Source organism: Eremothecium cymbalariae, chromosome 2 (assembly GCF_000235365.1).
Source record: "Eremothecium cymbalariae DBVPG#7215 chromosome 2, complete sequence".
Taxonomy (NCBI): Eukaryota; Fungi; Ascomycota; class Saccharomycetes; order Saccharomycetales; family Saccharomycetaceae; genus Eremothecium; species Eremothecium cymbalariae.
In genome coordinates, this window is record NC_016450.1 from 1,269,631 (window position 1) to 1,296,853 (window position 27,223).

The 27,223-nt window shown below is 41.7% G+C and overlaps 15 protein-coding genes and 1 further gene across 15 annotated transcripts; 9 read left to right on the forward strand and 7 right to left on the reverse strand.

Annotated features, from left to right (window-relative positions):
- Window positions 1–212: 212 nt before the first annotated feature.
- On the forward strand, window positions 213–983 carry Ecym_2657 (uncharacterized protein; the record flags this gene model as incomplete). Its single annotated transcript, XM_003645137.1, has 1 exon — window positions 213–983. One exon carries the CDS (start codon window positions 213–215, stop codon window positions 981–983), a length of 771 nt encoding a protein of 256 aa, XP_003645185.1.
- Window positions 984–1,321: 338 nt separating this feature from the next.
- Window positions 1,322–1,801, forward strand: Ecym_2658 (uncharacterized protein; the record flags this gene model as incomplete). Its single annotated transcript, XM_003645138.1, has 1 exon — window positions 1,322–1,801. One exon carries the CDS (start codon window positions 1,322–1,324, stop codon window positions 1,799–1,801), a length of 480 nt encoding a protein of 159 aa, XP_003645186.1.
- A 92-nt stretch (window positions 1,802–1,893) lies between these two features.
- On the reverse strand, window positions 1,894–2,553 carry RSM10 (mitochondrial 37S ribosomal protein uS10m; the record flags this gene model as incomplete). Its single annotated transcript, XM_003645139.1, has 1 exon — window positions 1,894–2,553. The coding sequence occupies one exon, from the start codon at window positions 2,551–2,553 to the stop codon at window positions 1,894–1,896; it is 660 nt and encodes a 219-aa protein (XP_003645187.1).
- Window positions 2,554–2,960: 407 nt separating this feature from the next.
- TRM7 (tRNA methyltransferase TRM7) lies at window positions 2,961–3,869 on the forward strand (the record flags this gene model as incomplete). Its single annotated transcript, XM_003645140.1, has 1 exon — window positions 2,961–3,869. One exon carries the CDS (start codon window positions 2,961–2,963, stop codon window positions 3,867–3,869), a length of 909 nt encoding a protein of 302 aa, XP_003645188.1.
- Window positions 3,870–4,105: 236 nt separating this feature from the next.
- On the reverse strand, window positions 4,106–5,879 carry Ecym_2661 (the record flags this gene model as incomplete).
- A 414-nt stretch (window positions 5,880–6,293) lies between these two features.
- On the reverse strand, window positions 6,294–8,063 carry Ecym_2662 (amino acid permease; the record flags this gene model as incomplete). Its single annotated transcript, XM_003645141.1, has 1 exon — window positions 6,294–8,063. The coding sequence occupies one exon, from the start codon at window positions 8,061–8,063 to the stop codon at window positions 6,294–6,296; it is 1,770 nt and encodes a 589-aa protein (XP_003645189.1).
- Window positions 8,064–8,678: 615 nt separating this feature from the next.
- On the reverse strand, window positions 8,679–10,448 carry Ecym_2663 (amino acid permease; the record flags this gene model as incomplete). Its single annotated transcript, XM_003645142.1, has 1 exon — window positions 8,679–10,448. The coding sequence occupies one exon, from the start codon at window positions 10,446–10,448 to the stop codon at window positions 8,679–8,681; it is 1,770 nt and encodes a 589-aa protein (XP_003645190.1).
- Window positions 10,449–11,363: 915 nt separating this feature from the next.
- Window positions 11,364–13,091, reverse strand: Ecym_2664 (amino acid permease; the record flags this gene model as incomplete). The annotated part of the gene is made up of 1 exon (XM_003645143.1): window positions 11,364–13,091. The coding sequence occupies one exon, from the start codon at window positions 13,089–13,091 to the stop codon at window positions 11,364–11,366; it is 1,728 nt and encodes a 575-aa protein (XP_003645191.1).
- A 776-nt stretch (window positions 13,092–13,867) lies between these two features.
- Ecym_2665 (uncharacterized protein) lies at window positions 13,868–14,407 on the reverse strand (the record flags this gene model as incomplete). The annotated part of the gene is made up of 1 exon (XM_003645144.1): window positions 13,868–14,407. One exon carries the CDS (start codon window positions 14,405–14,407, stop codon window positions 13,868–13,870), a length of 540 nt encoding a protein of 179 aa, XP_003645192.1.
- Window positions 14,408–15,335: 928 nt separating this feature from the next.
- Window positions 15,336–16,082, forward strand: TPI1 (triose-phosphate isomerase TPI1; the record flags this gene model as incomplete). Its single annotated transcript, XM_003645145.1, has 1 exon — window positions 15,336–16,082. The coding sequence occupies one exon, from the start codon at window positions 15,336–15,338 to the stop codon at window positions 16,080–16,082; it is 747 nt and encodes a 248-aa protein (XP_003645193.1).
- Window positions 16,083–16,185: 103 nt separating this feature from the next.
- On the reverse strand, window positions 16,186–16,890 carry ALG14 (N-acetylglucosaminyldiphosphodolichol N-acetylglucosaminyltransferase anchoring subunit ALG14; the record flags this gene model as incomplete). The annotated part of the gene is made up of 1 exon (XM_003645146.1): window positions 16,186–16,890. One exon carries the CDS (start codon window positions 16,888–16,890, stop codon window positions 16,186–16,188), a length of 705 nt encoding a protein of 234 aa, XP_003645194.1.
- Window positions 16,891–17,891: 1,001 nt separating this feature from the next.
- Ecym_2668 (uncharacterized protein) lies at window positions 17,892–18,824 on the forward strand (the record flags this gene model as incomplete). Its single annotated transcript, XM_003645147.1, has 1 exon — window positions 17,892–18,824. One exon carries the CDS (start codon window positions 17,892–17,894, stop codon window positions 18,822–18,824), a length of 933 nt encoding a protein of 310 aa, XP_003645195.1.
- Window positions 18,825–19,806: 982 nt separating this feature from the next.
- On the forward strand, window positions 19,807–20,613 carry CDC34 (SCF E2 ubiquitin-protein ligase catalytic subunit CDC34; the record flags this gene model as incomplete). The annotated part of the gene is made up of 1 exon (XM_003645148.1): window positions 19,807–20,613. One exon carries the CDS (start codon window positions 19,807–19,809, stop codon window positions 20,611–20,613), a length of 807 nt encoding a protein of 268 aa, XP_003645196.1.
- A 652-nt stretch (window positions 20,614–21,265) lies between these two features.
- On the forward strand, window positions 21,266–21,766 carry SLM4 (Slm4p; the record flags this gene model as incomplete). Its single annotated transcript, XM_003645149.1, has 1 exon — window positions 21,266–21,766. The coding sequence occupies one exon, from the start codon at window positions 21,266–21,268 to the stop codon at window positions 21,764–21,766; it is 501 nt and encodes a 166-aa protein (XP_003645197.1).
- Window positions 21,767–22,175: 409 nt separating this feature from the next.
- On the forward strand, window positions 22,176–24,065 carry DBF4 (protein serine/threonine kinase activating protein DBF4; the record flags this gene model as incomplete). Its single annotated transcript, XM_003645150.1, has 1 exon — window positions 22,176–24,065. One exon carries the CDS (start codon window positions 22,176–22,178, stop codon window positions 24,063–24,065), a length of 1,890 nt encoding a protein of 629 aa, XP_003645198.1.
- An 884-nt stretch (window positions 24,066–24,949) lies between these two features.
- On the forward strand, window positions 24,950–27,169 carry Ecym_2672 (Zn(II)2Cys6 transcription factor; the record flags this gene model as incomplete). The annotated part of the gene is made up of 1 exon (XM_003645151.1): window positions 24,950–27,169. The coding sequence occupies one exon, from the start codon at window positions 24,950–24,952 to the stop codon at window positions 27,167–27,169; it is 2,220 nt and encodes a 739-aa protein (XP_003645199.1).
- Between the last annotated feature and the right edge of the window lie 54 nt (window positions 27,170–27,223).

The following is a 27,223-nucleotide window of genomic DNA, read 5'->3' on the forward strand; positions in this document are numbered from 1 at the left end:
CCTCATCTCCTCACATCATCCCTCATAGACAGATATACATAGTCGGTTTGCCAGCAGTAAAAAGTTTCAGTGGGTTTTGGATTGATAGCCCCAAAGGCGTATAAAAGACGCAGTATATAAAAGTCATATAATATATTACAGTGACAAAAATGACACAAATCTAATGAAACTATTGTTCTAATGAGAGACAAGTATCGCAACAGAAATAATAAATGAGATTTGCTATGATCAGAGATATAAAACTATCCAATACATGGAAAACGTTCGTGAGCGTGTTTCAAAAATTAGTTGATTTTATTGTTCGTTACCAAGCATTATACATATTTCCAAATAACCACACGCTAGACCCACCCAGAATGTTTTACTCGGTCCTTCCTCCTCCATTATCGCGAACGACATCGGATGCGTTCTTTAGGAATAACAGCAGTTCAGCAGGGTTACTTAGTGAAACATTTCATATTCTATTCCTGTCATTCCTAGTGGGTACTCTAATGTCATTAGTGAAATGCATGAAGAAGGCAGGAATATTAATACAGCGCAGTCATCTGGAATTAGAAGATACTTTAAGTTACCGTGACAGCATACCTTATTGTGGCTTAGGTCAAAAGGCAGATAGTGATTTTTCAAAGGTTATTTCGATAGACTTTTATAATAGTGAAAGTGGCTATGTGGAGTCCATTATGTTAGCGGATCGTCTAGAACCTGACTACGATTCTGATTATGACCCTGAACTGGATTCGGCAACCGAATTCGAAACTAACATCAAAGACTTTCTACTTGTATCAGAAACCAACAATAGCACGAGCACCAGCAGCATCACCACCATTGCTCCTATGTTTAACACCCAAAAAAAACCTCTGCCTACTGATGTTTTTGATATTGGTCATTTATCGATGAGGTTTAACTCCATAAGATCCCTAGGAATCAGTGGCACAACTACCAATAACAAAACTGCAAAACCAAGTGATATATTGATCTGGTGAAACTCATAAATCCGCATGCATCCCCATTTCGGACCTCTAAGTGATCGTCCAATCTGCCTTTCCGCGCACAATATACAATACATAAAATCTAGGGACTTCTTTATAGCAAATACGCCTTGTGCATATATATGAAAAGAAAATTTAGGCTCTCATAACATCTAATACAAAGGAAAAAAACGGTTCACGCCTAAAGATACTTTTTATTGATTGAGTCGACTTATAAACCACTTAGGTCCTTCATTGCGTGGTGGTTTTACCTTCATTCCTTCTCGTCTGAATCTAAATACAGAGGACATGTCTAACTATGAAGGTATGTAGGCTTTCCGGAACCTCCCTGCATGAACATGATTACTAACCTAGTTCACTACATTTTAGATGAACATAGTACGAGGACGGGGCTACGTTCACAACTGAACGAAATGTTTTTTAGTAATAGTACCAGTGATAACTCAGCTTTGTTTCAGGTATTAACCCAGCTCATTCCCGAGGAATTGCAGCAGGAATGGTTAGAATGGATAAGTGATGGTGAAAAGCGTGGAGTTCCAGAAGGGTTTTCGGACTCTCTTCCAAGGGTTGCTACGACGCATTTGTCTCCAGATGATACTTGCGCTATTTGTTGTTGTGTTTACCTAGAGGACAGCTATCCTTTGGTGGTAAAACTACCCAACTGTAATCATAAATTTGACCTGCAATGTATCACTCTGTGGCTGTCCAAAAGTTCGACATGCCCCATGTGCAGAAACGATGTGATGTCTTCCAAGACGAAGATCGATACTTCAATGGTTGAACTAGAGGAGGACTGGGGCATGTATGGCTGAGGTCGAAAAAGCAGCTTACAAGTGCATATTTTCATTCTTTTTTACTATATATGTGTATGTGTGTGTGTATTTATGTATCAACAATTTATTCATTACAAGTGCTTCTTGAATTCTGGATTATTCAACAAGTCGACGATTTTGGCGCCCACCATTTCATCCATGGATTTTATCTCATCCAGTACAGGTAGATCGATATCCTCTATAGAATGGTCCGCCTCGATAGTCGATCTTTGAAATACATTGCATTTCATACCAACACCAGCAATGCTATGTTTCGTAATATAACTCAACCACAATTCTACAATCTCTGGATTTGTATCCCAAACACGGATTAGTCTCTTATGAGTATGCCGTTCAAAATTCTCCTTTGATTTAGCTTGTGCAAAAGGCGATCTTATCACCGTCCAACGTTCTCTTCTAGTGGGTAATGGTTTAGGACCTGTCATTGGCATCCCCAGGTAATATCCGACCCTGAGAATAAAATTCGCGAAGAAATCCAGGTTATCTTTCCCATAAGACCTCAACTGTAGGTCTGCAACTAAGTCGCCATGCTGAATAGGTAGTTTTAATGGCTGGAAATAAACAGCTTGCACAGATTTAGGTAAAGGAACATCTTTTGAATCAAGCATTGATATATTTTTTGAACCAGATTCACCGTCAGCTACCGAAAATGATAGAGGGTTTGGTGTGGGTGTCTTCAGTGTTGAGTTCAACCTTTTAAAAGCTCTCATGGCTGTTCTGGAAGCTAGCATATGTCCTATTTATTGCAATAATTGTTGGTGATGTTTGTTAATGGTCCGTAGAGGTTCTGTAAAGTTTTGAAAAAAAAAATTTTCTTAGTATTGGAATGTGTGAGAAGACAAGATGTACAGATATCCTAGAATATTGGGCAATATGAACAAGTAAAGCTGATCGACAATAGTTTTCTCAATTTCGAAACTAAATAATTGTATATAAATCTCACGAAGTAAGCTTTATAGTAGTATTTTGTACTTCATTAAAAATACACTTTTTACTAACGTTAGTTCGATGTCCTCGGTTAAAAAGCTCATCAAAAAAAATTGCAAGTTCATAGACTGGCAAGACATATTTAGTACACAACATCTTTGTTTAAGACGCTGAACTGTACTCGAAGCAAATAGCCTAATAAGCAACAGTTATGGGTAAGAGTAGTAAAGATAAACGTGATCTTTATTACAGGAAGGCCAAAGAGCAGGGCTTTCGTGCTCGTTCAGCCTTTAAGTTGTTGCAGTTAGACGATGAGTTCCATTTCCTAGATAATGTTGATCGAGTTGTTGATCTATGCGCTGCTCCTGGGTCGTGGTCTCAGGTATTATCAAGGAGGCTATTTATAGACGGGGAAGAGAATTGTGATAAAAAGATTGTAGCTGTAGATCTGCAGCCCATGTCGCCTATTGATCATGTCGTTACGTTGCAGGCGGATATTACACATCCAAGAACTCTGGGTAAAATAATGGAGCTATTTAAGGGGGAGAAGGCTGACTTTGTTTGTAGTGACGGGGCGCCAGATGTGACTGGTCTTCATGACTTGGATGAATATGTTCAGCAACAGCTAATTTTGAGCGCTTTACAATTAACAACCTGTCTGTTACGTAAAGGGGGGTGTTTCGTTGCGAAAATCTTTAGAGGTAGAGATATCGATATGTTATACTCACAACTTGGTTATTTATTTAATAAGGTTATCTGTGCTAAACCCAGATCCTCTCGTGGTACATCGCTGGAGAGTTTTATCGTATGCCAAGATTACAATCCTCCAGACGGATGGCTTCCAAACTTAGATATCAATGCCCCTGTTGAAGACTTCTTTGAAGGCTGCTCTATAGGTAGACTTTCTCTGGAGGATAAATTGGCAGATTATCATGAACAACCGCGTGATATTGCGCAGTTCTTATCCTGTGGTGGGTTAGATTCTTTTGATAGTGATGCTACTTACCATGATCTACCTGAAAATTCCGTCATTCTGGCTCCGGTTCAGTCGCCAACGAATCCACCTTATAAGAAAGCCTTAGAGCTTAAACGTAGCGGCAAACTGACCAGAAATATATAGCACATTTAACTGAAATACTCGGTCTGAGCTGAGGCATTGCAGTACCTAAGTCTGTTCCTTTTGTATAATATACGAGTAAAAATTTGGATTTAATATCCAAATTCATCCTTAGGAATATTTAAAACTTGAATTCTCTTGGAAGCAAAGAAACTTCCCTTCGTTATATATTGCTATTTATTCAATATTCAGTAATAAAAATACAGGCAATTAATGAAAGTCGAAAGTCGATTTTTATATCAATTATCCTTCTTCAAATCATCCTTCAAAACATCTGGTTTCAAAGTAGGAAACAACAAGACTTCTCTAATAGTATTTGAGTCCGTCAAGAACATAGCTAATCTATCAATCCCACAACCCCAACCACCAGTTGGTGGCAAACCGTATTCTAAGGCGTTGCAGAAGGTTTCATCAATCAATTGGACTTCATCATCACCTTGGTCCTTTTGCCTCGCTTGTTCTTCAAAACGAGCCCTTTGGTCAAATGGATCGTTTAACTCAGTGTAGGCATTACATATTTCTTTTGTAGCTACAAACACTTCGAAACGTTCACAAAGACCTGGTTGATCTCTAGAGTACTTGGCTAGTGGCGACATCATTTGTGGGTGGCCAAAAATGAATGTTGGATTGATACAAGTGTCTTCTAATTCGCCAACCAATTTGTCTAACATACGAGCGTTAGTCAAAGGTGGCGGACATTCCATATTATTGTCTGCTAAAACCTTCTTCAAAAATTCCCCAGTTTCAGCTGTGTGAAGCTGATCACCTGGTGGGAAAGTAACTTTAAACCTCTGTTCCAATTCTTCAATCATATTAACCCTCTTCCATGGTCTGGCGAAATCAATTTCATAACATTTTTCAGCGTCTAGCGGATCTGGATGGAAATTGATTTTGTAATCACCAGTGATTTCCTTAACCATCTCCGAGAATAGCAATTCAGTCATGTCCATTAAATCATAGACATCAGCATAAGCTTGGTAAAACTCGCAGGTAGTAAATTCTGGATTGTGAGTCATGTCAATACCTTCATTTCTAAATTGTCTGCCAATTTCATAGACCCTATCCATACCACCTACAACCAACTGTTTCAAAAACAATTCAGGGGCAATTCTCATGAACATTTTCATGTCCAGATCATTATGATGGGTCACAAATGGTTTGGCAGTAGCACCACCTGCAATTACATTCATCATTGGTGTTTCAACTTCAATGAAGTTCCTGTTGTCCAAAAAACTTTCTAATATAGGAAATTATCTTGGATCTAGTGATGAAACGACCTCTAGCATCCTTGTTCATGATTAAATCCAGGTATCGCTTTCTATACCTGGTTTCTTGATCTTTGAAACCGAAATGATCAGCTGGTAGCATATGCAAACATGGTGTCAATAATTGTACACGAGAAACAAAGACAGAAATTTCACCTTCACCACCTTTCTTTGGCTGTGTTCTGCCAACATAACCTTCAACACCAACGATATCACCTCTCTTTAATATACTGTGATCTTCTTCATAAGCCCCCTCTGAATGATAGTCCTGCAACTGGGACATTAACTGAACTTCAACACCGTCACCGTGCAAGACATAGAACTTCAACTTAGATCCAGATTCTCTCTTAGCGTGAATTCTACCAGCAATAGAAACCCTTTCCTCTGGTAAAGTCTGCCCGCGAGTCAATGACGCATATTTCTCCAAAAAATCTGGTAAAGAGATAGAAACATGAAACTTATGTGGGTATGGATTTGGAGCATGGGTTGATCTCAATTCTTGGATTTGACGAGATCTTACCTCAAAGTACTGAGATGGATCTAAATCACTCAAACCATCAGAAGCTGGTTTCTTTGGTTCTGGCTTTGGTTTGGCAGTGGCCTTTTTGGCAGCCTTCTTGGCTTCGACTTGCCTCTGCTTTATACGTTTTTTTAATTCAGACTTAGAAACCATCTCACCGGTTACCTCATCTAAATGCAAATTGGCCACATTTTCAGTAACTTGTCCCACAGTACCTTCCTGAGACATGATCAAGATATTACCTTGTTAAATAATGTAGTACGCTTAATGCTGCTTTGTAACTAAAATGAGAGTAGTATTCTTTTTGGTGAAGTTCTATTCATGAGATGAAAGTTGAAAGGAAAATTTTTCAGTAAACATCTAGTGTGGTGTATTGATTTTTATATACTCTTGAGCATCTGACGCTTTGGTTCATTAGGTCACCAACTGATGATACTAGTAATTATTGGTAAAATATCAAATAGTTACAAAGTAGTAATCTTTATAATATAAAGGGATAGGGATCATTAATATGCTTTCATATGCACAACTATTTAAAATTAATGCTATTCTTTCGTATGAGTAACAATAAAATTATATGTAAGAACAGGGTTTGTGCTTGCAACAGCTATTCAAGTTAAAATGCAAGCCACTTGAAAAAAGTCAACACCAAGTATATGACATTCTCACATACCATTTACTACGCTTCATCTTTTGTTTATACTCTAAGTCTTCTTGTTTCATAACTTCAACATCGTAACTGCGTCTATGCGAGTCTACAGATATCGAGCTCAATGGATTTAATATGGTCCAGTTCTTCGTAACTATCATATAACCAACAGCCATAGATAACCACAATGGCAATGCCAGGCAGGATTTGAATAGAGACTTTACGCTAAACTTACCACCGTTATCCATCGGTATCATTGCAACCCACAGTTGGGCGATTAAAACAAATACGTTGAATACAACCGCGTATAAGGAGCCCCATTCGCCGGTCGTTGACCTGTAACCTAAAGTTTCAAGGGACCGGCCTTGGAGTTTCATTGCACGTCTAAATCTGAAATGTGATAAGCAAATGGCTGTCCAGGTGAATAGCTCAGACAAACCAGATATGGCTGCCAACCAACCGAATATGTCTTCCTCGTATTTTGAAGCAGCAACAAATGCAATCAATCCAAAAACTGAACAAATAATTAAAGCCATTAGTGGCCTACCCTGTCTGTCAACATAATCAAGTATTTTGGGAGCGTAGCCTTGTTGGGCTAAGGAACACAACAATCTTGGACCAGAATACATGGCAGAGTTTCCAACAGATATCACAGATATGAGGATAACTGCGTTGATGATATGTGGAACAATCTTGATGCCATGTAACGAAAGAGCAAGAACGTAAGGTGAAGGATGGACACCAGATGACCCCGATCCCAATAATTTATTAGAATCATGTGGAACTAAAAACCCAATTATAACCATAGTCAACATGTAAATAATGAGAATACGATATACCCCTTTAGCACATGCACTTGGAATTGCCTTCCTTGGATTTGGAAGTTCATTCACAGACAACGCATAAAGTTCCATACCGCCGTATGAGAAATATGCAGTAACTAAAACATATGCAATGCCCTTAAATCTATCAATTCCTGAACCTGCAGCAAACGCACCTGGTTCATGCCAATATTTGCCCCCAATATAACCGTCATCGCCAACAGCGCCGCAATTAATGAGTATTCCCACTATGATGAACCCTGCAACCATTAAAACCTTACAACTGTTGAAAATAAACTCCGTCTCGCCATATCCACGGGCGCCACAGAAATGAATGCAGAGGATAAAGAGATAGAAAATTAAAACGAATATGTCAGCATTTATTTTAGTAGTCCAATACTTAACCACAATGGAAGATGTAATTAATTCTAACGGCAGGATCGTCGTCCACTGGATGCAGAACAACCATACAGTGGCAAATCCGAATGGTTTCGAAATAAAAATGGAAGAGTATGCATTGAAATTACCTGGCAGGGTTGGGTAAGCAACAGCCATTTCACCTGCCGCTTGCATCATGATGTAAGAAATTATGGAAACGAAAAAATAACCAATTAACAAGCCACCGGGGCCACCAAAGTGCAAAGAACTCGCATTAGCAACTAATAAACCAGTACCAATACCAGTACCTAGCGACATGAGCACTACATGTCTTGTTTTCATATTCTGTTTTAACTTTGTACTGTGAGCTGATGTTACCTCTCCATCTTCGAGGTCAGAGCTGTTTCGAACCTCCCCTTCAACTCTTTTGAATGAATCCACAATTCGCTGAAAAAGGCCATCGCGATGGCCGTCGCCTCCAGATATCGGTATATTAGGACTCTCTGCCACTTCTCGGATCGACTCCTTTTCCCATTTCACATCTTCCGTAGAAGTTCCTGACATACTTGAAATTCTATTAGAACTGCTTATGTTCAACTAATCCGAATACATCGTTAAAACCTTTAGCGTCAAATAATACGTATATATATACAGAATAAATATGTCATCTTGTGCAAAAGGTACCTAAAAAATAATTGTAACGCTTTTTCACAGTAGGCTTCATCACAGAAGAAAACAAACACAACGCCACAACTCTCGGAAAAGTTACGGCCTAGAATCAGTCACCGTTTTCATACCATTCGTGGAAGATCGGTGCAGTTAGCTTGTTAATGCCTGTAACGGCCTTCATACAAATTAGTGGTTGTTTGTCACGCTTCTTTTTTTTCCTCGAAAAGGTGCCGCGCAACAGACTGCATGAAAAAAGAAACGGAATATCAGGCTGCCAAATATGCGTCATGACAGAAAACAGAACACATCTAGTAATAGACACATCTAGTAATAGAAGTATGAAGTTTTAGTAGTCATCTCTATGTTTTATATTGGCAACTGGGTTTTTAAAATTAGATATAGCAAGCGTTAAATAAATATTTTAGTTATGAGGTGTAAGTTCAGGATTAATTATAAGATCTATGCAAGAATGGCAGTTTAGGTAGGCATGCTTGCTTAATATCTGGCTTATTAACACCAGAAAGCTATGAAACGTTGTTTGAAAGAGGCTGTCTTCATTCTTTCTTTACGTTCGAGCTCCTCTTGTTGAAGAACCTCTTCATCGAATATTTGTCTATGAGTCTCCAGATCTATTTTGTCTACAGGAATGAGCAATTGAACTTCTCTATACCATATTTTGTAACCAACGTAGAAGAGGACTAGGACTGCGAATGCCAAATAATTTTTAAAGAAAGACTCTGCATCTAATTCGCCATGTTTGTCAATAGGTGCAATTGCAATCCAGAATTGAGCGACCAATACCACAATATTGAAGAATACAGCATAGTATGAACCTATTGCACCAGTGGTGGATGTGTAGCCTAATTCACCTAGGGATCTACCTTGTACTTTCATAGCGGCCCTAAATCTAATGTGTGAAAGGGCAATAGAAGTCCAGGTGAACAGCTGAGACAAACCTGCAATGGCAGTTAACCATGTGAAGACAGATTCTTGATTTTTCGATGCAGCAACAAATGACAGTAGACCAAAGACACAAACAAATAGCAAAGTAGCCAACGGTCTACCAGCTCTATCAACATAGGTAAATATCTTTGGACAGAGGCCATTTTCAGCTAAAGAAAGAAGAATACGAGGAGCAGAATACATGCCGGAATTTCCTACAGATATCACTGAAGTCAAAATAATAGCATTAATTATGTGTGGAACAATTTTGACTCCATGGTAGGCAGCAGCAATAACAAATGGAGATGCATGGGAGGCAGAAGCTCCAGAGGATGATAGTAGCTGGTCAGATGTGTATGGGACTAAGAAACAGATCAAGGCGATAGGTATCAAAAACACCACCACCACTCTGTATAGCCATCTCTTGGTAGCACTGGGAACTGACTCTCTTGGGTTCGCTTGTTCAGCAGCCGTTAATGCAATGAATTCCGAACCACCATAGGCAAAAGCACTTTGTACCCACACGGAACAAATACCCTTCAAATGATTGATTGACCTCTCTCCCGCAAAAGTGCCAGGATTACTCCAGTACTTCGCTCCAATGTAACCAAGTTTAGAGGCCCCGCAGTTCAACGAGATACCCATAATAATAAACCCAGCCATTAACAATACCTTTAAAGTATTAAAAATGAACTCTGATTCTGCATAACCACGCGAGCCAAAAAAGTGAATGAATACAATGAAAAGGTAAAAGATGGCAACAAAGACGTCTGGGTTGACCGATTCAGTCCAATACTTTATTGTCATAGACGCTGTCACTAGTTCTAACGGTAGAACAATTGCCCACTGTAACCCATAAACTAATGCAACAGCAAATCCGAAGCCACGATCAACCAGAAATGTTGGATATGCGTTATAATTACCAGGTAGAGTAGCATAAGCCACACCCAACTCGCAACACGCTTGAACAACACAGTAAAGCATAGTAGATGTTGTCAAATACCCAATTAAAAGGCCGCCAGGACCGCCATAATGTAAAGCTTTACCAGAAGCAACCAACAAACCCGTTCCAATACCCGTTCCAAGAGATATCATAGTTAGATGTCTTGTTTTGATATTGTGTTTTAGTTTTTGTTGAGTCTTATTTAATCCCGTAGCATACTCCTCCTGGCCTTCCTTCTCATGAACATCTTCAACGACATCAGCCCTCTTGAAAGAATCCTTAAACCGTTGAAATAATCCAGAATTAGAAGTCGATAGTGTGCTGACGGTACTGGAATTAAAGTCTGCAGCAATCGGCCTCGGTACGTTTGGCTTATCGGATACAAACCCTGACATTGGACTCAATATTAATAGTGCCTGTGGACTAAAGTCTTAAGACTACTTCCTGAAAACAGTACCATTAACAGAAATAATTTAGCATCAATGGGCAAGTAATTATGTTTTCTTCTACCTATATATACTTATTCAAATATCTTTTTTAAATGTCACACTGTTGCTATCACTTCTTTTCCTCTGTATGCGTTGCAATTCAGGAAAATAGAAGACTAGACTATCTATAATTTCTATAATTTGTTTACATCAAATGATACCAACCAATGTGTTGGAGATTAGCTATACATCATCATAACCTGGTCATTCGTAAGTACAGAACTGTATGTAGTCGTAATAATAATTATACTTTTAGCCGTGCTGATGGCTTTTTTTAATTTTAGTACCATGTCTCGCTCGAGGGGCCAGATGGCAAGGGAAGGCCGATCTTCGAGAAAAAAGAACGTTGAAAAAAAGAAATAAAAAGAGCATCGCTAATTATATTGCAGTTTTTGCGATGCACCGAAGACGCCATTATTATCTTACTATTGGGTTACCCTTCATAACGCCAAGATGGTTCGCTTTTAATATATGTGGATTTATTATTATAATTGTAGCTAAATAATGATGTAGATGTAGAGTTTGAAGTTTACAAAGTTGTATTGTGTCGTACTTAGAAATTTTATGGAAATTTCGTGTTGTTTGAAGAGGTTTTACGTTTGGAATGGACCAATCTGTGCTTAGTATGGGAAGGCAGAGTTGATCGAATCAATTTTATATTTATTTTAGATGGATACAATTAAAAAAGATTATTTTATAGATATATATGTATCTGTACCATGGTAAATAAACATAAATACCAAAGTAAAAAATGCAGTTACTGTCTTCACAAGAAATACATGTTAAGATAGTAGTTTTTTTGTTATTATTAGTAACTCTTCATTAACACCAAAAGTGGTAAATTTTTACCCAGATAGATGCGGTTCTCATTTTCTCCTTCCAATCTAAATCTTCTTGTTTTAACTCATCTTCGTCGAAAATCTTTCTATGGGAGTTTAAATCAACCTCTGTAGCAGGGATGCATAATCTCCAATCCTTGTAGTAAATTTTGTAGCCGAAATAGATAAAGATCAGAACAGGTGCTGCCAGGTAACTTTGGAAGAAGTCTTTAGCGCTCAATTTACCGCCATTTCCAATTGGTGCGATGGCGACCCAGAATTGAGCAACCAAAACAAACAAAGAAACAATGATGGCGAACCACGACCCCCAGTATCCAGTTTGTGATTTATAGCCAACTTCGCCAAGAGACCTACCCTGTGCCTTCATTGCATCACGGAATCTCACATGCGACAAACAAATTGATATCCAAATGAATAGTTGAGAGAGACCTGATATAGCTAATAACCATGAGAACACATCTTCTTCTGCATCTGAAGCAGCAATGAAAGCTAATAGACCAACAAACATAGCTACTAGAAAACAAAGCAACGGCCTGCCTTGTCTATCAACATAGTTAAACACCTTTGGAGCATAACCTTGTTCAGATAGAGATAACAACAATCTTGGAGCGGAATATAACGACGAATTACCGACAGAAACAACTGCAACTAGGATGACAGCATTAATAATATGCGGTACAACTGAGATCCCATGAGAAGCAATTGCAATAACAAATGGTGATGCACGAGAAGCTGAACCTGTTGAAGTTAATTCGGGAGCATCATAAGGCACTAAGAAACAAACAATTAAAGTTGTCAACATGTATATGAGCAAAATACGATAGATGACCTTCTTACATGCACTTGGAATAGATTTTCTTGGGTTTTCTTGTTCAGAAGCTGTTAAAACCATCACTTCAATACCTCCATACGCAAAAGCAGCGTAACAAAACACGTAACAAACACCTTTGAAACCAGTAGAAAAGGCACCTGGGGTATGCCAGTATCTAGCACCTATGTAGCCATCATTTCCAGCACCTCCACAGTTGATAATAATACCAAGAATTACAAATCCGACCATCATTAAAACCTTGCAGGTATTGAACAAAAATTCAGCCTCAGCATAACCTTTAGCACCAAACAGATTGATAAAAACAATGAGGAAATATAATATAGCAACAAAAATATCAGGATTGGTATCTGTCCAGTATTTTATCGTAATCGCTGCCGTCACTAATTGCAATGGGAAGACAGTCATCCATTGGATACAATAAACCCATGAAACTGAAAACCCCAAGGCAGGATCCACAAGAAGAGATGAATAAGCAGTATAGTTACCGGTCATACCAGAATAACATATACCTAGCTCTCCAGCAGCCTGAATGATACAATACAACATCGCAGACGCGACCCCATACCCAATGATTAAACCACCAGGCCCTGCCTTAGCAAGAGCAGTACCATTCCCCACAAGCAAACCAGTCCCAATACCAGTCCCAAGCGAGATCATTAACAAATGCCGCGACTTTATAGTCTTTTTCATCTTGGACGAGGTCCCGGTTTCTTCATCATAACCCACAACATCGTCATCCTGCTTTTTTTTAAAACTGTCAACAAAATCCCTAAAGAGTCCCCTACCTCCTCCATTAGCATTCAAAGCTATAGCTGGAGTCACTCTATCATAACTTTCTTCAAGCTTGGACGCCGAAGCTGAAGATGATAAATCTGGCATCTACAGTAATGATACCTCGTTTAATTATTATGCCTGAACCACCTCTGAATACCTCTGAATTCCTGAAGAACACTTCACACAAATAGTGGACAAAAAAATAAGCTTCTAATAAAGCAAATAATCTCCGCACCCTTTGTATATTCCTCAACTAGGCTAAGAATATTCTGCCTTTAAATAACTTTTTTTATGTTTTACCTGTCATGTATTACTTCTACCAAGTTTCGAACGATAAAAAATTCAAAAAAATTTCGTTAAGCTTTTCGAAATTTGATAGTACTACCATTACTCATAATATTCTCTACATACTAAACTCTCTTGATTTTACTTAGCCAGATAGCTCTGTAATTAGCTCATCTCCCTGTAAGCGGGGTCAGCTTTTTTGTGCCTTCTCGAGAAAACCGAACGGCTATATCATCACTATATCGCGTTAGTAGTGAGCAACCGTTAGATTGCAAACAAAAGGCATTTATTAATTACAGTTCGGTGCTACAGAAATCCAGTTGAGCTCTGACATCGAACGACAGAACCAGTCAACATATTTTTTTTTGATTAGCAGCAGGTGGTGTAGAGCATAAACTTTGTACAAGGCGCTGTCAGAGGATTTCGGAATTGAAAATCGAAAAAGAAACGCAGTAATTCACAAAGAATTGCAGAAAGATCATCAAAAGAAATTCTTTGGCGGAAGAAAAAGCAAGCTTTCCTTTATTAGGTTCTGAGATTTTTGCATGCTGCTTTGCAAAACGGTAATGCAGCAAGATTGATCTTTTTTCTTATTTTTATGCGTCGTCTGCGTTCTTTTCTACCCATGCTTTAAGCGATGCCCAGTCGACCTCGCCTGACCCATATTCTGATAGAGTATAATGGTCTTCGGGGAAGGTCTTCCTAACCGAGACCAAAGTGGGTATTTGCTTGACTCCGAAACGAAGCATGGCTTCTTTCGTTTCGAGGAAATCCGTTTCAATGTCTGCGACGTTAACACGCTTTTCAGTCTCCAGTAAGACTATTCGATTGAGCGCGCCCGTTAATGCATCTGCTTGCGGGAGCCCGCGGAATGTGAAATTGAGTATCAACGGAACACGGTTGCTGAACATTAACACCTCGTTGAGTTCCCCATTTGTGCGAACTGGCAAAAAACACTGGTTAGGTCCGTTGCTGTTGGCCTCGCGGTAACTGGATGCCCCGGGCTTGCTTGCGGGCGGATACAGTAGTTTAGAGAGCCATGACTTGCAGAAAGGTGCGGTGCAGAAGGCCTGCGATCTTATGGCAGGGGAACGTACCAGCTGCGTGGCAAGAAGGGTAATCATCGGCAGTGACATTAGCCTTGCAGAATAACAACTTCAGAATGGTTGAAGTATGTATATATACAGGGTTTAGAAGAGACATAAAGAATTGACTGTGGTTGTTATATATAGAAAGTGTTCCAGGTGGCCTGGGTTTATCTCTTTATACGGTCATGTAGAATGCAATTTTAACGATACACATGTACAGGTGATTGATATATCCAAACATATCCTTCGGCCGCCTCCAAGATGCCGTATTATGGATTACATGGACTAACATAAATATGTCAAAGCTACGGTTGCAGGTTCGAGTGAAAAGTAGGTACCTAAATGTCATATCATTATGTAAGTACCTATCGCTTAGCTGTCCGGGACAAACCCCACGTCAGAGCCGAAATTGTGTTCAAAGCTAGAGGAAGCTTCACAACTAGAGGAAGCTTCAAGACCTGGACAACTTTACAGTTTTACTTCTTATTATTTAATCTAGCTTTTATTTAGTAGATTTCATTCCCATCCAAAGCCATACCCATGACTTTGGATGGGTAAAGATCAATAAACTATTTCTAAGTATATTGTCAATAGAGTAAATGATTTAGAAATTTGTTTAATATTTTTATTATTCTGTCTTCTCCTGCATCTCTTCACGTGATGACCTGTATGAAACAGATGGGTGGCAATTTGGGGTGGCCTTCCTCCCGGGCACTCCCTGTCACATCCTCTGTAAAGCCCATCGCCGTTTCCAACTTTCGTTTTCGTATATTTGAAATAATAAAAAGGATAATTTTTCAATTTTCAAGCCTAATGATGTACCACATAAAAGGTTAGCTTCCTGTTTAATCTCCTTTGACAAAGTAGATAGCTCTCTTTTCAGTATTTGTTATATTAGTGCAAAAGAAACATCTGGTTAGTGCTTATCGGCTGTGCTTTGTTGGATATTCAAGTGGAATAATTAGAATCATATACAATGGCTAGAACATTTTTTGTTGGTGGTAACTTTAAGTTAAACGGATCCAAGCAATCCATTAAGGAGATTGTGGAGAGATTGAACACGGCTTCAATTGCAGAGAACGTTGAGGTTGTTATCTGTCCACCTGCTCCATACTTGGACTATGCATCTTCGTTATTGTCCAAAAGCCAAGTTTCTGTGGGTGCACAGAACGCGTACTTGAAGGCTTCTGGTGCGTACACTGGTGAGAACTCTGTGGAGCAAATCCGTGAGGTTGGTGCCAAGTGGGTGATTTTGGGGCACTCCGAAAGAAGAACTTACTTCAAGGAGGACGATGTCTTGGTTGCAGACAAGACTAAGTTTGCCCTAGAACAAGACGTTGGCGTGATCTTGTGTATTGGTGAGACTTTGGAAGAAAAGAAGGCTGGTGTGACTTTGGATGTTGTCAAGAGACAATTGAAGGCTGTTTTGGACAAGGTTTCCGACTGGCGCAACATCGTGATCGCTTATGAACCAGTCTGGGCTATTGGGACCGGGTTAGCTGCTACTGCAGACGACGCCCAGGATATCCACCACTCCATCAGAGAATTCTTGGCTGAACAGTTGTCGCGTGAAGCTGCAGACAAGATCAGAATCCTATACGGTGGTTCTGCTAATGGATCGAACGCTGCCTCTTTCAAGGACAAGGCCGATGTCGATGGGTTCTTGGTTGGTGGTGCGTCTTTGAAACCAGAATTCGTGGACATCGTCAACTCCAGACAATGAACTGGACTGAATACGCCCAGTTTTAAAGTTTCTTCTTAAACTCAATGTATATCTATACCTATATATATATATCTATCTATAAGTATAGCTGCTGTTTTATTTACTACACGAGAATACCGAAATACCGCGCCCGTCTATACCTCCTGGCAAGTTCGGGCCACTGCACTACAAACTCATCAACAAACGGATACAACAGCCGACCGGTCATGCTTAATGTCTTGATCCTGGCCAACGACTCAACGTAGACAATCTTAGTACTGCGTCGCATGAAAATGTCCAACGTCCGCAGCCATAAAGTTAATACACAGCAAGTCCCAGGCCCGTTAAACAACACCAAGTGGGGTGCATCTCCAATCTTGGCCCGTATTCCGACAACAACTCGGTACGTATGATACATCGACCGCACTATGCTGCGCACAGACTCCACCTTAGAACTCCCAACTTCACGAGCTTTGGGCATCCCTATGTATACCACCTTGCGAAGCTTAAGCCCCCCTCCCGCAATCAACTGTCTAATCTTCTCCGAACTGGCCCCATCCGCATAGCACACATAAAGGCAACACGTACCGCTAACCAAAACCCCCTGGTAAGCCTTCAGCAGTCGCAGCATCTCCCCCGTATGCCCACCGGAACCTAAAAACACAACTACATGCTCAGGGGCATCCTCCCTATTCGAAGAACATACCACGGCATCTCCATCCGGCACCTGCTGCTGCTGTCCTACACGAAAAATAGGTGAAATAAGCGCAAATCTCACAAGTCCAACTGTGCACACTGCCAAAAAGACCGATACAACAGCCCACCACATCTGTCTTACCTAAAAAACCTGTATATATATTGCTCCAATACCCTTTAAAAGAAACTGAAGCTTATTACACTTCACCACCCACGCCTACGTCCATAGATCGGAATTTTTTTGTCAATTTGCCAATTTTCGCCCAGTCCGACGGAATCGCGTTATCGATTGAATCAAAATTCATCAAAAACATAATCATGATTAAAATACCTAACTTGGCGAGACCGGATATCACCACAATGGCGCCCCCGAAATATATGCTGATAACTGGAATCCCACAGTAATTCTACTAACCTATTTAGGCATCTTCTCCGCACGTACAGCCACCACTGTTAAAAAGTAGAGAGACCTCGCTCAGCCAGGTACGGTGCAATACGCTGTCTTTGGTTTTATACACATGTGCATGTATTTCCTACAAGCTTACTTACTGCATAAACTCGGAAAGTTTTTTCGAATCAATATTATTTCCCGTAGCAGAACTTTAATATCTTTTTCACTCAGAGGTAAATGATAGGCAGGGAGGAGATACGAACATTGCCTCTCTTAGATCGCCGTATATGAAGCAACCCTGTCCATAACATATCCTGAAATGGATATTTTACATGTGTCTGCCCAATGCGACATGTCATTTGGCATCTTTTAATTTTTTCCTGTAAAGGTGATGAAATCGTGAGTCCTGCTTATATTTGTTAACAGTATTAAGTTGGAGAAGTAGGCACACTACCGGTATCTGTCTGCGGATATATATATATATACATATATATAGGTACTAAATTGCCCACATATCTGTCGTTCCCTTAGTGGAAGACTGACAGAGGCTGAGTGAACGAACACACACAAACATGCGACACTATATTACAAAATCTCGTGGTATCTTTAATTAGTCTATCTGTCTCTAAAACGAAAACAACCTTGTTTTTTTCCTATCGCCAGCTCTATCGAATCCTCCCTGAGCCCACCAGATTATCACAGCTACACAGAAACCAAACAATCGCACTTTTGCTGCCCAACCGATGCTTTCATTCTTGAAGGCCAAGATACTCTACAAGGCCTGCTTTTCCTCTTCTCACCAGAAGCGCACATACACTGGTGTTGCAGCGCACCCACATACTACTGCGTCTGCGGCGCCTGGAACTGCTATTTCGAGACCCGATCCTGCCCCCGTGCCATTGCCACAGCCGCAGCGGCTGACGCCAGACCAGCCTCCTGAGCACGACGCCGCCGCCGACGAACTCACGCTGCTGCGTCCGGGCTCCAGGCGAGCCGATCCCGCATCCGGCGCCAGCCGCTGCTGGCCCGGCTCCCACCGCAAGCTCAACCGTACGTCGCTACTGCTCGACGCGGCAACCATGCGCGAGTATACGTTGGCCTTGGAGCACCTGGTCGAAGAGAACCCCGCCCACGACCACCTGCAGCAATACCGCCTCGCCGTGCCGTCACGTGACGACACCGCAAACACCCCGCCCAGCGTCTGCTCCTCGCCCCCCTCAAGCTTTGCATCCACCAGCCCTATAACCTCGCCGCATTGTTCGCTCTCCACGGCCTCGTCCCCGCTGTCCGACGTCTCCATCCAGGAGCTCATCTACGATGATTGCGAAGAACAGGAAAAATATGCATTAGCCGCTGCTGCCGTTGCAGCAGCAACAATGAGCACCCCGGCCTGCGGCGCCGGCCCCAGAGCCCTGCCTGGCGGCCCCGTCGTCTGTTGCAGGGAGCGGGCTCCCTGCTGCAGCGGCGCTAGCAAACATGCCTTCGGTCTTCCACCCACTGCCACCGTAGCCCCTTGTAACACCAGGCTCATAGTCGTGGACAACCCCATCGACCATGGGCTCCGCACCACGCGCCCGCCGCCCAAGACCCTACATACAGAGTGTCTTATATCCTTCGAAGAGGACGACGACACATATATAGCGCCCCCTTGCAACAGAACGCTGCTGGAGTTCTGAGCTGAAGCATATATACATCGCGCCTTGCGCTGTTCACTACGTACATGTTTACATATTATACACGTCGACTGCACGCCGCCGCCCAGGAGGCCCCGCCCGCCCAGGAGGCCCCGGCTGCTGGGCGGGGGGCGGCAGGCGGCCGCCCGGTGGCAAACTCCTCGCGGCTTTTCTTTTTTTGTTTTTCTCGCTCGGGCTCGTAGCAGCAGCAGTCGCGCGCTGAAGGGGGGCAAGAACACAAAACAGAATTCAAATATATATAATAGTTTCTTTCGCAATAAGGCTCCAAGAGACAACACTATATATAACAGAAACAGGTTTAGGATTTGTCCCCTGAGCAAGCCACGAGCCGTCCAGCAAGGAGAGAGGAACACAAGTATACAACTAGAGAACAGCAGGCATATCTAATCTACATCTAGATCTGGGGCAGCAGGAAGTGTAAGCAAAAACTTTTAAAAGTGTGTCGAGGATTTGTTTAATAGAGGATATAGGGCGCCAGAAACAGCGGAATACACGTAGACTCTTCATACACACACGCACACGTTCATACACAACATATATATACGCACGCACACGCAGGCCATACTGGCAGCACAAGAGGAAGAGAGGACTTGTATTAAGAGAGGGATATATATATATATTACACGCACACGCAGACACGACACGCACACGCAACTGGAACAAGAGGGGAACAGAGGGCAGAGGCAGGAAGAAAGAAAACACATATTAGTATAATATAAGGCTGGGTTTTGACAGGCTGGGTTTTTAGGGACTTGGATATTATAGGACGGAAGGTAGCAAGCACGTAGCATAGCGCCTGTACGGTAAGTTAAAAGCAGGGAATATAGCACATAGCAGCACAACTAGGAAGTGGTTGTGCAGAGGAGAAGGTAGAGGGCGCTCGTTTATTTTTTTTCTTAGAAAGTTCTTCTGGGAGCATAAAGGGCCAAAAGCAAGGAATATTGGAACAAAAACAAAAAGAGAGATGTCGAACCGTAAGAATACCGCGGCCAGTCTGTTGTTGCGACAGTACAGAGAGCTCACAGATCCCAAGAAGGCGATTCCATCTTTCCACATAGAACTTGACGATGATAGCAACATTTTCTTGTGGAACATTGGGGTGATGGTGTTGAATGAAGACTCAATTTACCACGGGGGTTACTTCAAGGCGCAGATGCGGTTTCCTGAAGACTTTCCGTTTAGTCCTCCAAGTTTCAGGTTCACGCCTGCGATTTACCACCCGAATGTTTATAGAGACGGCAGGTTGTGTATATCCATCTTGCATCAGAGCGGCGATCCAACTTCGGACGAGCCGGACTCCGAGACATGGTCGCCGGTACAGACGGTGGAGAGCGTGTTGATATCAATTGTGTCTCTTTTAGAGGATCCCAACATTTCATCTCCCGCCAATGTGGATGCCGCAGTCGACTACCGAAAGAATCCAGAGCAATACAAACAAAGAGTCAAGCTAGAAGTCGAGCGTTCCAAGCAGGACATCCCTCCCGGGTTTGTGATGCCTACGTCGCAGACCGCTTATATATCGCAGAGAAACGCGGAGCCGGAGGAGTCCAAGGACGTGGGCGACAACTTTTGGTACGACAGCGAGGAAGAAGACGACGACATTTACGGCGATGACGACGACGGCGACAACGGCGAAAGCGAGCCCGAGTTTGAAGAGGAGGACGATGATGATAGCATGGATAACGACAGCGTTATGGATAAGAGAAAACCTGACAAAGCAGATGAGGAATCTGAAGATGTAGATGATGTCAAGCTAGATATAAATAAATGAAAGAAAAAACAAAAAACAAAAAGAATCAGCAATAAAAACCCTCCACTTCAATAATTATTATAGGTGTATGTATGTATATCTTAATTCACTTTTTTCTTTTTTCCCTTTTCCCTCTTTCCTTCCTCTTTTTAGGACAAGAACATTGGCAGTGCGTATGCGCACGTCCACATCTGCATGGCTACATCTCGCATCTGTATATGTATGCATCCATACCTGTGTCTACCGTTGGAGGGAAATGGTTCTGTGCGTCATGTTCGTTGCATTGTTGCGCTGCGCTGCGCTGTTAAAAACAAGAACTCCACACCCTAACACATAGTTAAGAACAACTCGAGCAACTGCCGCCTCCATACCCCGTGCGTGGTTTATAGTGCTGCATTCAACCATATATATACACCACTATCTCTACACTTCACTGTACTCTGGGTATGTAATTTTTCAATTCTAGCGCACAACCAACCAACATCTACCCAGCATTCGCGCGTGCGTACATTTTCTCGCATTATATAACTCGCAACTACATCCATACTGCATATATATACTCTGGGTATATATATATGGATATATATAGCTATGTAGAAAGCACACACATTGACTTATATCTGCCCACCACACCCTCCCCATTGTCCATTCATAACAACTAGAATAAAGAAATATGACCATGCTTCATAGTACAAACATTAAGCAACTCCTCCAGAGGACCTTAGAACCAACCCACACTCCAGTCTCGACTTACCAAATACAATCCGCAGTCCTCGTCTCGCGCAAAAGTGGTTCTATCGTCTCCTTTGTAACTAATAGCGTATCTAAGGTTCCATCCAATGACTCCATCAACAACCTCAAAATGATGGCCCTTCTCACTAAGGAGAAGTGGTCCGAAGACGAACAGGACCCAAAGGCCCAAGCGACTAAAAGCTGTTATCACGTGACAATAAATACACCCGACTCGGGCTCTGCCGCATCTTCGTCGCAAACCACCTCCCGCATCTATACATTTGAATTGGAAGATCTCCATACATGTGTCGCACAAATACCTGGATCTGACCTGCTGCTTCTCCTAATTGGCGATTCTTCCTACCCCCACGGATTGCTCGTGATGAGATTGAAAAGTGCCCTAGGCGCATTCCAAGACGTCTACGGCTACAAGCTGGACTAGACAGTCCTGCCGTTGTTCAATACCCACGTATATAATCGTTATTCACTCTTATAAAAACCCTACTACACTAGTACTCTACCCCCACCCTTTTCATTAGCCCTTTCTACAGCTCTGCTTTCGAGCGTTACCCGGAGCCCTTCCGGTGCTATAAACAATTTTTGACTAACATACGCTTGCTACCCAGCGCAGACCACCAAACCATTTCGCAGAAACGCGTCCGTTCATATTCAGACCTAGTTCCTGTGATTTTAGATTCACTGTGTTTCAGGCACAGCAGTTAGAAGGCTATCATTGACGCTGCTATCCCCTGGTTTACGGAGTACCAATAGTATTTTACAACGGAGGGTGTGTTTACTGAGATCTGGCTGTTTACTTTGAGGAATACAAGACATCTCATTACCAACGTGCAATGGGATCACCGCTGAAACCACTCGCACCGCCTACAGCTTGCGCGCAAGCGGCGCCTAGAGCTGTCAGGTCGCCACTGAAGGAGAATGATCCTAATCATCAACCTAGACCCTCCAAGGCGTGTACTACGCTTACTACTACTCAGCCCTTCCAAGGGAAAAAGAGATCCCTCAACTTATTGGAGGAGACTGAGAAGGGTCGTCACAAACGTAATAGACAGACAGGACTTTCTTATACTGCGACTACATCTGGAGGTGCAAATGCAGCGTCGAGTGGGGCTCCTGGCAGAACAATTGAGGGCGCGGTGCTCATCTCTAGACAGCAGGCACAGCGCCGGGCTGAGCAATCCAAGATAACAGCCAAAGATCTTTTAGACTGGCAGCAAAACTGGCGACGGATTATGAGAAAAGACACGAGAATTTACTTTGACACAACCATTGTGGACCATCATCAGGGCTCGAAGCTGGAAAAGCGTAAGGAGTTGCTGAAGCGTGGGTTTTCCACGTTGGGGGCACGCATGAAGGCGTTCTTCGATATGGAGGTAACAATCGTCATCACGAGCAGGAAACTAGATAAGTACGAAAATTTACCCGAGATAGACGTGTTGTATAGAGCACATAAGAATGGGTATATGAAGATATGGAACTATGACAAGGCAATGAGATTCTTAAAAAACCTAGATGTGGATCTGGACGCGATAGAAAAACAGCAACAATACGGCATTTGCCAAACTTCCCATGGGTCAATACTGATGATGGGTGCAAACCAATCCCATAATAGTGTGTCTGTAGGCGGTGTCATTACTGCAACAACAAATGCGACAGCTACACTGTCCAACCTGTTAGAAAATGAAAGGTTGTACGGCCCGAACGACCGAGATCCACGAACTAAAAGAGATGATGTTCATTACTTCAAATACCCTCATGTTTATTTGTACGACTTATGGCAGACATGGGCACCCTTAATTACCATGGAGTGGAAACCTTCTGAGATCAACGATCCAGAAAAGTTGCCCTATCCTAATATAAAGCCAGGTACTTTTGGGAGATGTCCCTTTGTGGGAGATGGTAGCTGTGATGAGCTCTCCACCAGAAGAATTTTAAAAAGATATAAACGAGATTGCTTGAATGAAAAGTATGCGTTAAAACTAAGACTTCTATATCAGGATTCTGCAGAGCCTAGACCTTTGTCTGACATCCGTGATGACGAACAACCTTTGTTCATACCACATTCTGGAAAGTATATGGACAGCAAAAAGAAGTATATGGAAGTAATGGGCATTGATGACACAAGGTGCAAAAAGCCTCCTCCTATTACACTACTAACAAGACAAGAAACTACAGGCGAAGAATCTCTAGCTAATGATGATCTTTGTAAGCGTAAAAGTCGAATTCCGCAGGAAATCAAAGCTAGTGGTGTGAACCAATCCTTAGACACTAATGCTGGCGGATCATTTTCCATGGGTAATGGCTTAGCCCCTATTAAAGCATCCAACTTGAATAAAAGCTTAAAATCCCTTAATAGATTGGTTGTCGACCGCAAGTTCACACAACAGACAATCCCCCACCCTCCTCAAGCGGCAAAGAATTCAGCATCAGTAACATCTGGCGCTACTGCATGTCTGGATAAGAAATCAGTCTCACCACAAGAATCCGCCACCTTGACCGCTACCGCTGCTACTGCAAGTCCAACCCCTGCAAAAAGACCCCTACAAGGGAAGCTAGGCGGTGGCTACTGTGAAAATTGTCGCGTTAAATATGAACATCTAGACCAGCATATCCAGACTGAAAAGCATCAAAGCTTTGCGCAAAACCATTTGAACTTCGAAAGGATAGATTCCTTGATTAATACATTACGAGAAGAATATACCCTCTATGGTTCCTCTCAATAGTCGCAACGTACTCTTGCTACAATGCATACTCGCTCCTCTTGAGCTAACGCACGCAGCTAATCAAAAGTACGCACCCTACGTATCTACGCATACACATGCATAAACACACGCAAGCATATATATAATTATAACGTGACACCTTCTGCGGCTTGATTCGTAAATGCACCGTACGCGAATTTACTCTCCGGTTTCAGCGGCCTTATTGTATTCCTGATCTAAACTTTAGAATCGCTCGAATACTATACACAGCTGTTGCTACATCTTGCTGACGAACACTACCCTTAAAATCCACTACTGCATAACGATATAACCTAATTATAATTGACAAAACTCCCTTTACAAGACAGGCCCACCTCGAACAAACAACGATGGCACATGCTCAAGAGCCAATAGCATTACACCAGCTACTTGATCGCTGCGTCAATCGCAAAAAAGCAGTTATGTAAAGAACTCCGAACACCTCATTTTATCTACCTTTAACAGAAACTAATGAAGCTGGTATCCAGTACAATTAGCAACATTATTTCCTTAATGGTTGGTGAAACTGCAGTTTCTTTTTATTGGTTGCTAAGCCAGCCACAATGTAATGTCTATGATCACCTCTCCCTATCAGGGATGGTATCGATGTGCAGACACTTTTCCCCATAGCAAACACAGTGATAGCACAGGCGGAGGGGGAAAGGAAGGCGTTTGGTTTGACTGACTGTCTCCTTCTGCAACCAGGTTCCCAATCGCAGTGTTTGCCACATTGTGTTCGAGTATCTGCTTCAGTTAGAAACCTAATTGTTTAATTCTACGTGTGTTTCATACAAGACGGTTAGTTGAACACAGCGATGTATTTGAATTAAAACGAAACGGCTTATTGTTGTTGTATAAAGTTTAAAATGGTAGTAGTCAGGTACCGTATGCGGCGTTCCAAGGAGGATGCCCTACCTTTAGCCCAAGATTCAGGGACATTTGGATGGTATGGTGATAGTGGTGTAAAGGAGAAGACTAATATAGTCAAAAAAACGGAGAAAAGGTCTAGGAACGGGTGTTTAACATGTCGTGCACGTAGAAAGAAATGTGATGAGACGAAACCCAAGTGCATAGGATGCCAGCGTAATTTGTTATTGTGTAGGTGGTCCGACAAAGAAGGAGGGTCAACTGAAACCTCACCTAATGGTGATGAAGTGGGGATTAAGGCTAACGATGGTTTTTTGAACTGCACACTGGAGAGTTGGGAAGGGGAATATGATGTTGGGGATTATTACAAATTTATTTCGATTCCAAGTGGACAAGTGAAGTTTGAATACACAGTAGCTTTAGATAAAACTGGATGCATTTGGAGAATACATTCAGACAACGGTAGACAACGGTTGCAAAAATTTCCGACCTATGGACAGTTGGGTAAAAGTAGTATAACCACTTTTTCACATCCTCTAAAAATAGTCAAGGTTCAATCAGGTCCTAGACGGGTAAAAACGATAAAACCGTTTGCGTCCAGCACTTCGTCAACCGCGCCTGTTTCAGCTTCAGACGTTTTTTCAATTGATAGTAATGAAACTACTTTCCAAAAGGATGGTGGACTATTTGATATCAAACCTCTTTTCGATTTGCAGCTTGAACCATACCATTTTGAACGGGACCTGCAGTCTTTCGGTAGCTTCCTGTATTCTTCAACGCCTTTTAGCACCGTTCATTCCAATTACAGTTATTTGTTATACGATAGTAATGCCAGCGCTACATACTATAAGCAAGCGCTAGAAAATTCAAAACATGGTGATCTATCACAGTTGAAAAACCTTAAAGATGAAGATGCCTTCCTTTTCTATGTATGTCTGAAGGAATATATCCCTCTATTGGGTCCGCAAGATACGTCACATCCAATGCTGACAACTAGTTCCACCTTCGTCCCTCAGGTGGAAAATAATCCCGTAATGAAAGAGTTGTTCTTGTGTTGTGCTGCGTCTTATCTCGAATATTATTCTGAAGAATTGTTTGCTCCATTGAGTGAGCAACTATATGAAAACTCAGTTCTGCTTCTCTCTAACTTTTTGCGAAACCATTCAGTCACTGGTAATGAAGTATGGTTGCTTGCAACCTTTCAATTGATGTGTCTACGAAACAAGCTTCCATTGAGAAAAACGGTAGATGATTGTGTCCGGTGCTTGGCCAAGTCGTATGTTATCATAAGAAACTGCTATTCCATGCAGAACTCGGGTAATGTCGTTGAACAATTGAATGCTACATCCCAGTATTCAGTATTTAACTCTCAATTCAATGAAAGTGCCAACAACAGTCGTACTTGGGAAATGTTGCATATGGAATTGGAAGATAATACTTCAGAAATCCCTGTATTACGTCAAGACTCAATGGTTCTATTACCTCAAGAAAGAACGTTCTTAGAAAGCTTTATTTATAATTATAGTGTTGCAATTATGTTTGCAACTGATATTTCCCAACTTCCTAGCCCATTTCGTGTTTTCAAAGAATTAAATCTCCTTCTAAAATGCCCGATCTATGAATGCCCATCAGACTGGGTGAAAAGCCCAGTATTAGGCTCTACTTTGGAAGCTTTTGAAATTTTGGCAAAAGTCTCATACATTTCACGGTTCCCAATGCCCGTAACTACCTCTACTATATTAGAAAAGTGCAGAGAGTTGGAACTGATGGCAAAGTATTACTCGAACTCCGTAATAGAGCTTCAAAGTGCGGAATTACTAACTTATCAAAATGCTACTTTATCGTTTCTATGTGGCCTTGTGGTGGCTAGAACAAGTTATTTATTGGTTATAACAATCATTGAGTATGAAACTCTCCATGTATACTCACCCAAGGTTCAAAAGGTAGTTCGTGAAATCATGGCATATCTGGAGGGAATTCCTTTAGACAATAATATTTGGGCTATTCTGCCATGGCCCTTGATGGTTTGCGGGTTTTTTTGCTGTGAACCAGACGACCAAAGCAGAATACGGTTCTATCTCAACCTTTTAGGTAAACTTTTCAATTTAGGCAAAGGTCAGAGTATGAGCGCACATTTGGACAAAGTCTGGAGACTACCTATGGATAAATGGTTAGAGCAGTTATTCAACAGGACAGAACTTTGCAAAGTATGCATATGAAGCGCTTTGTTAACATTTTTTTAAGTTGTTTACTTTAGTAGGACTTATTATCAA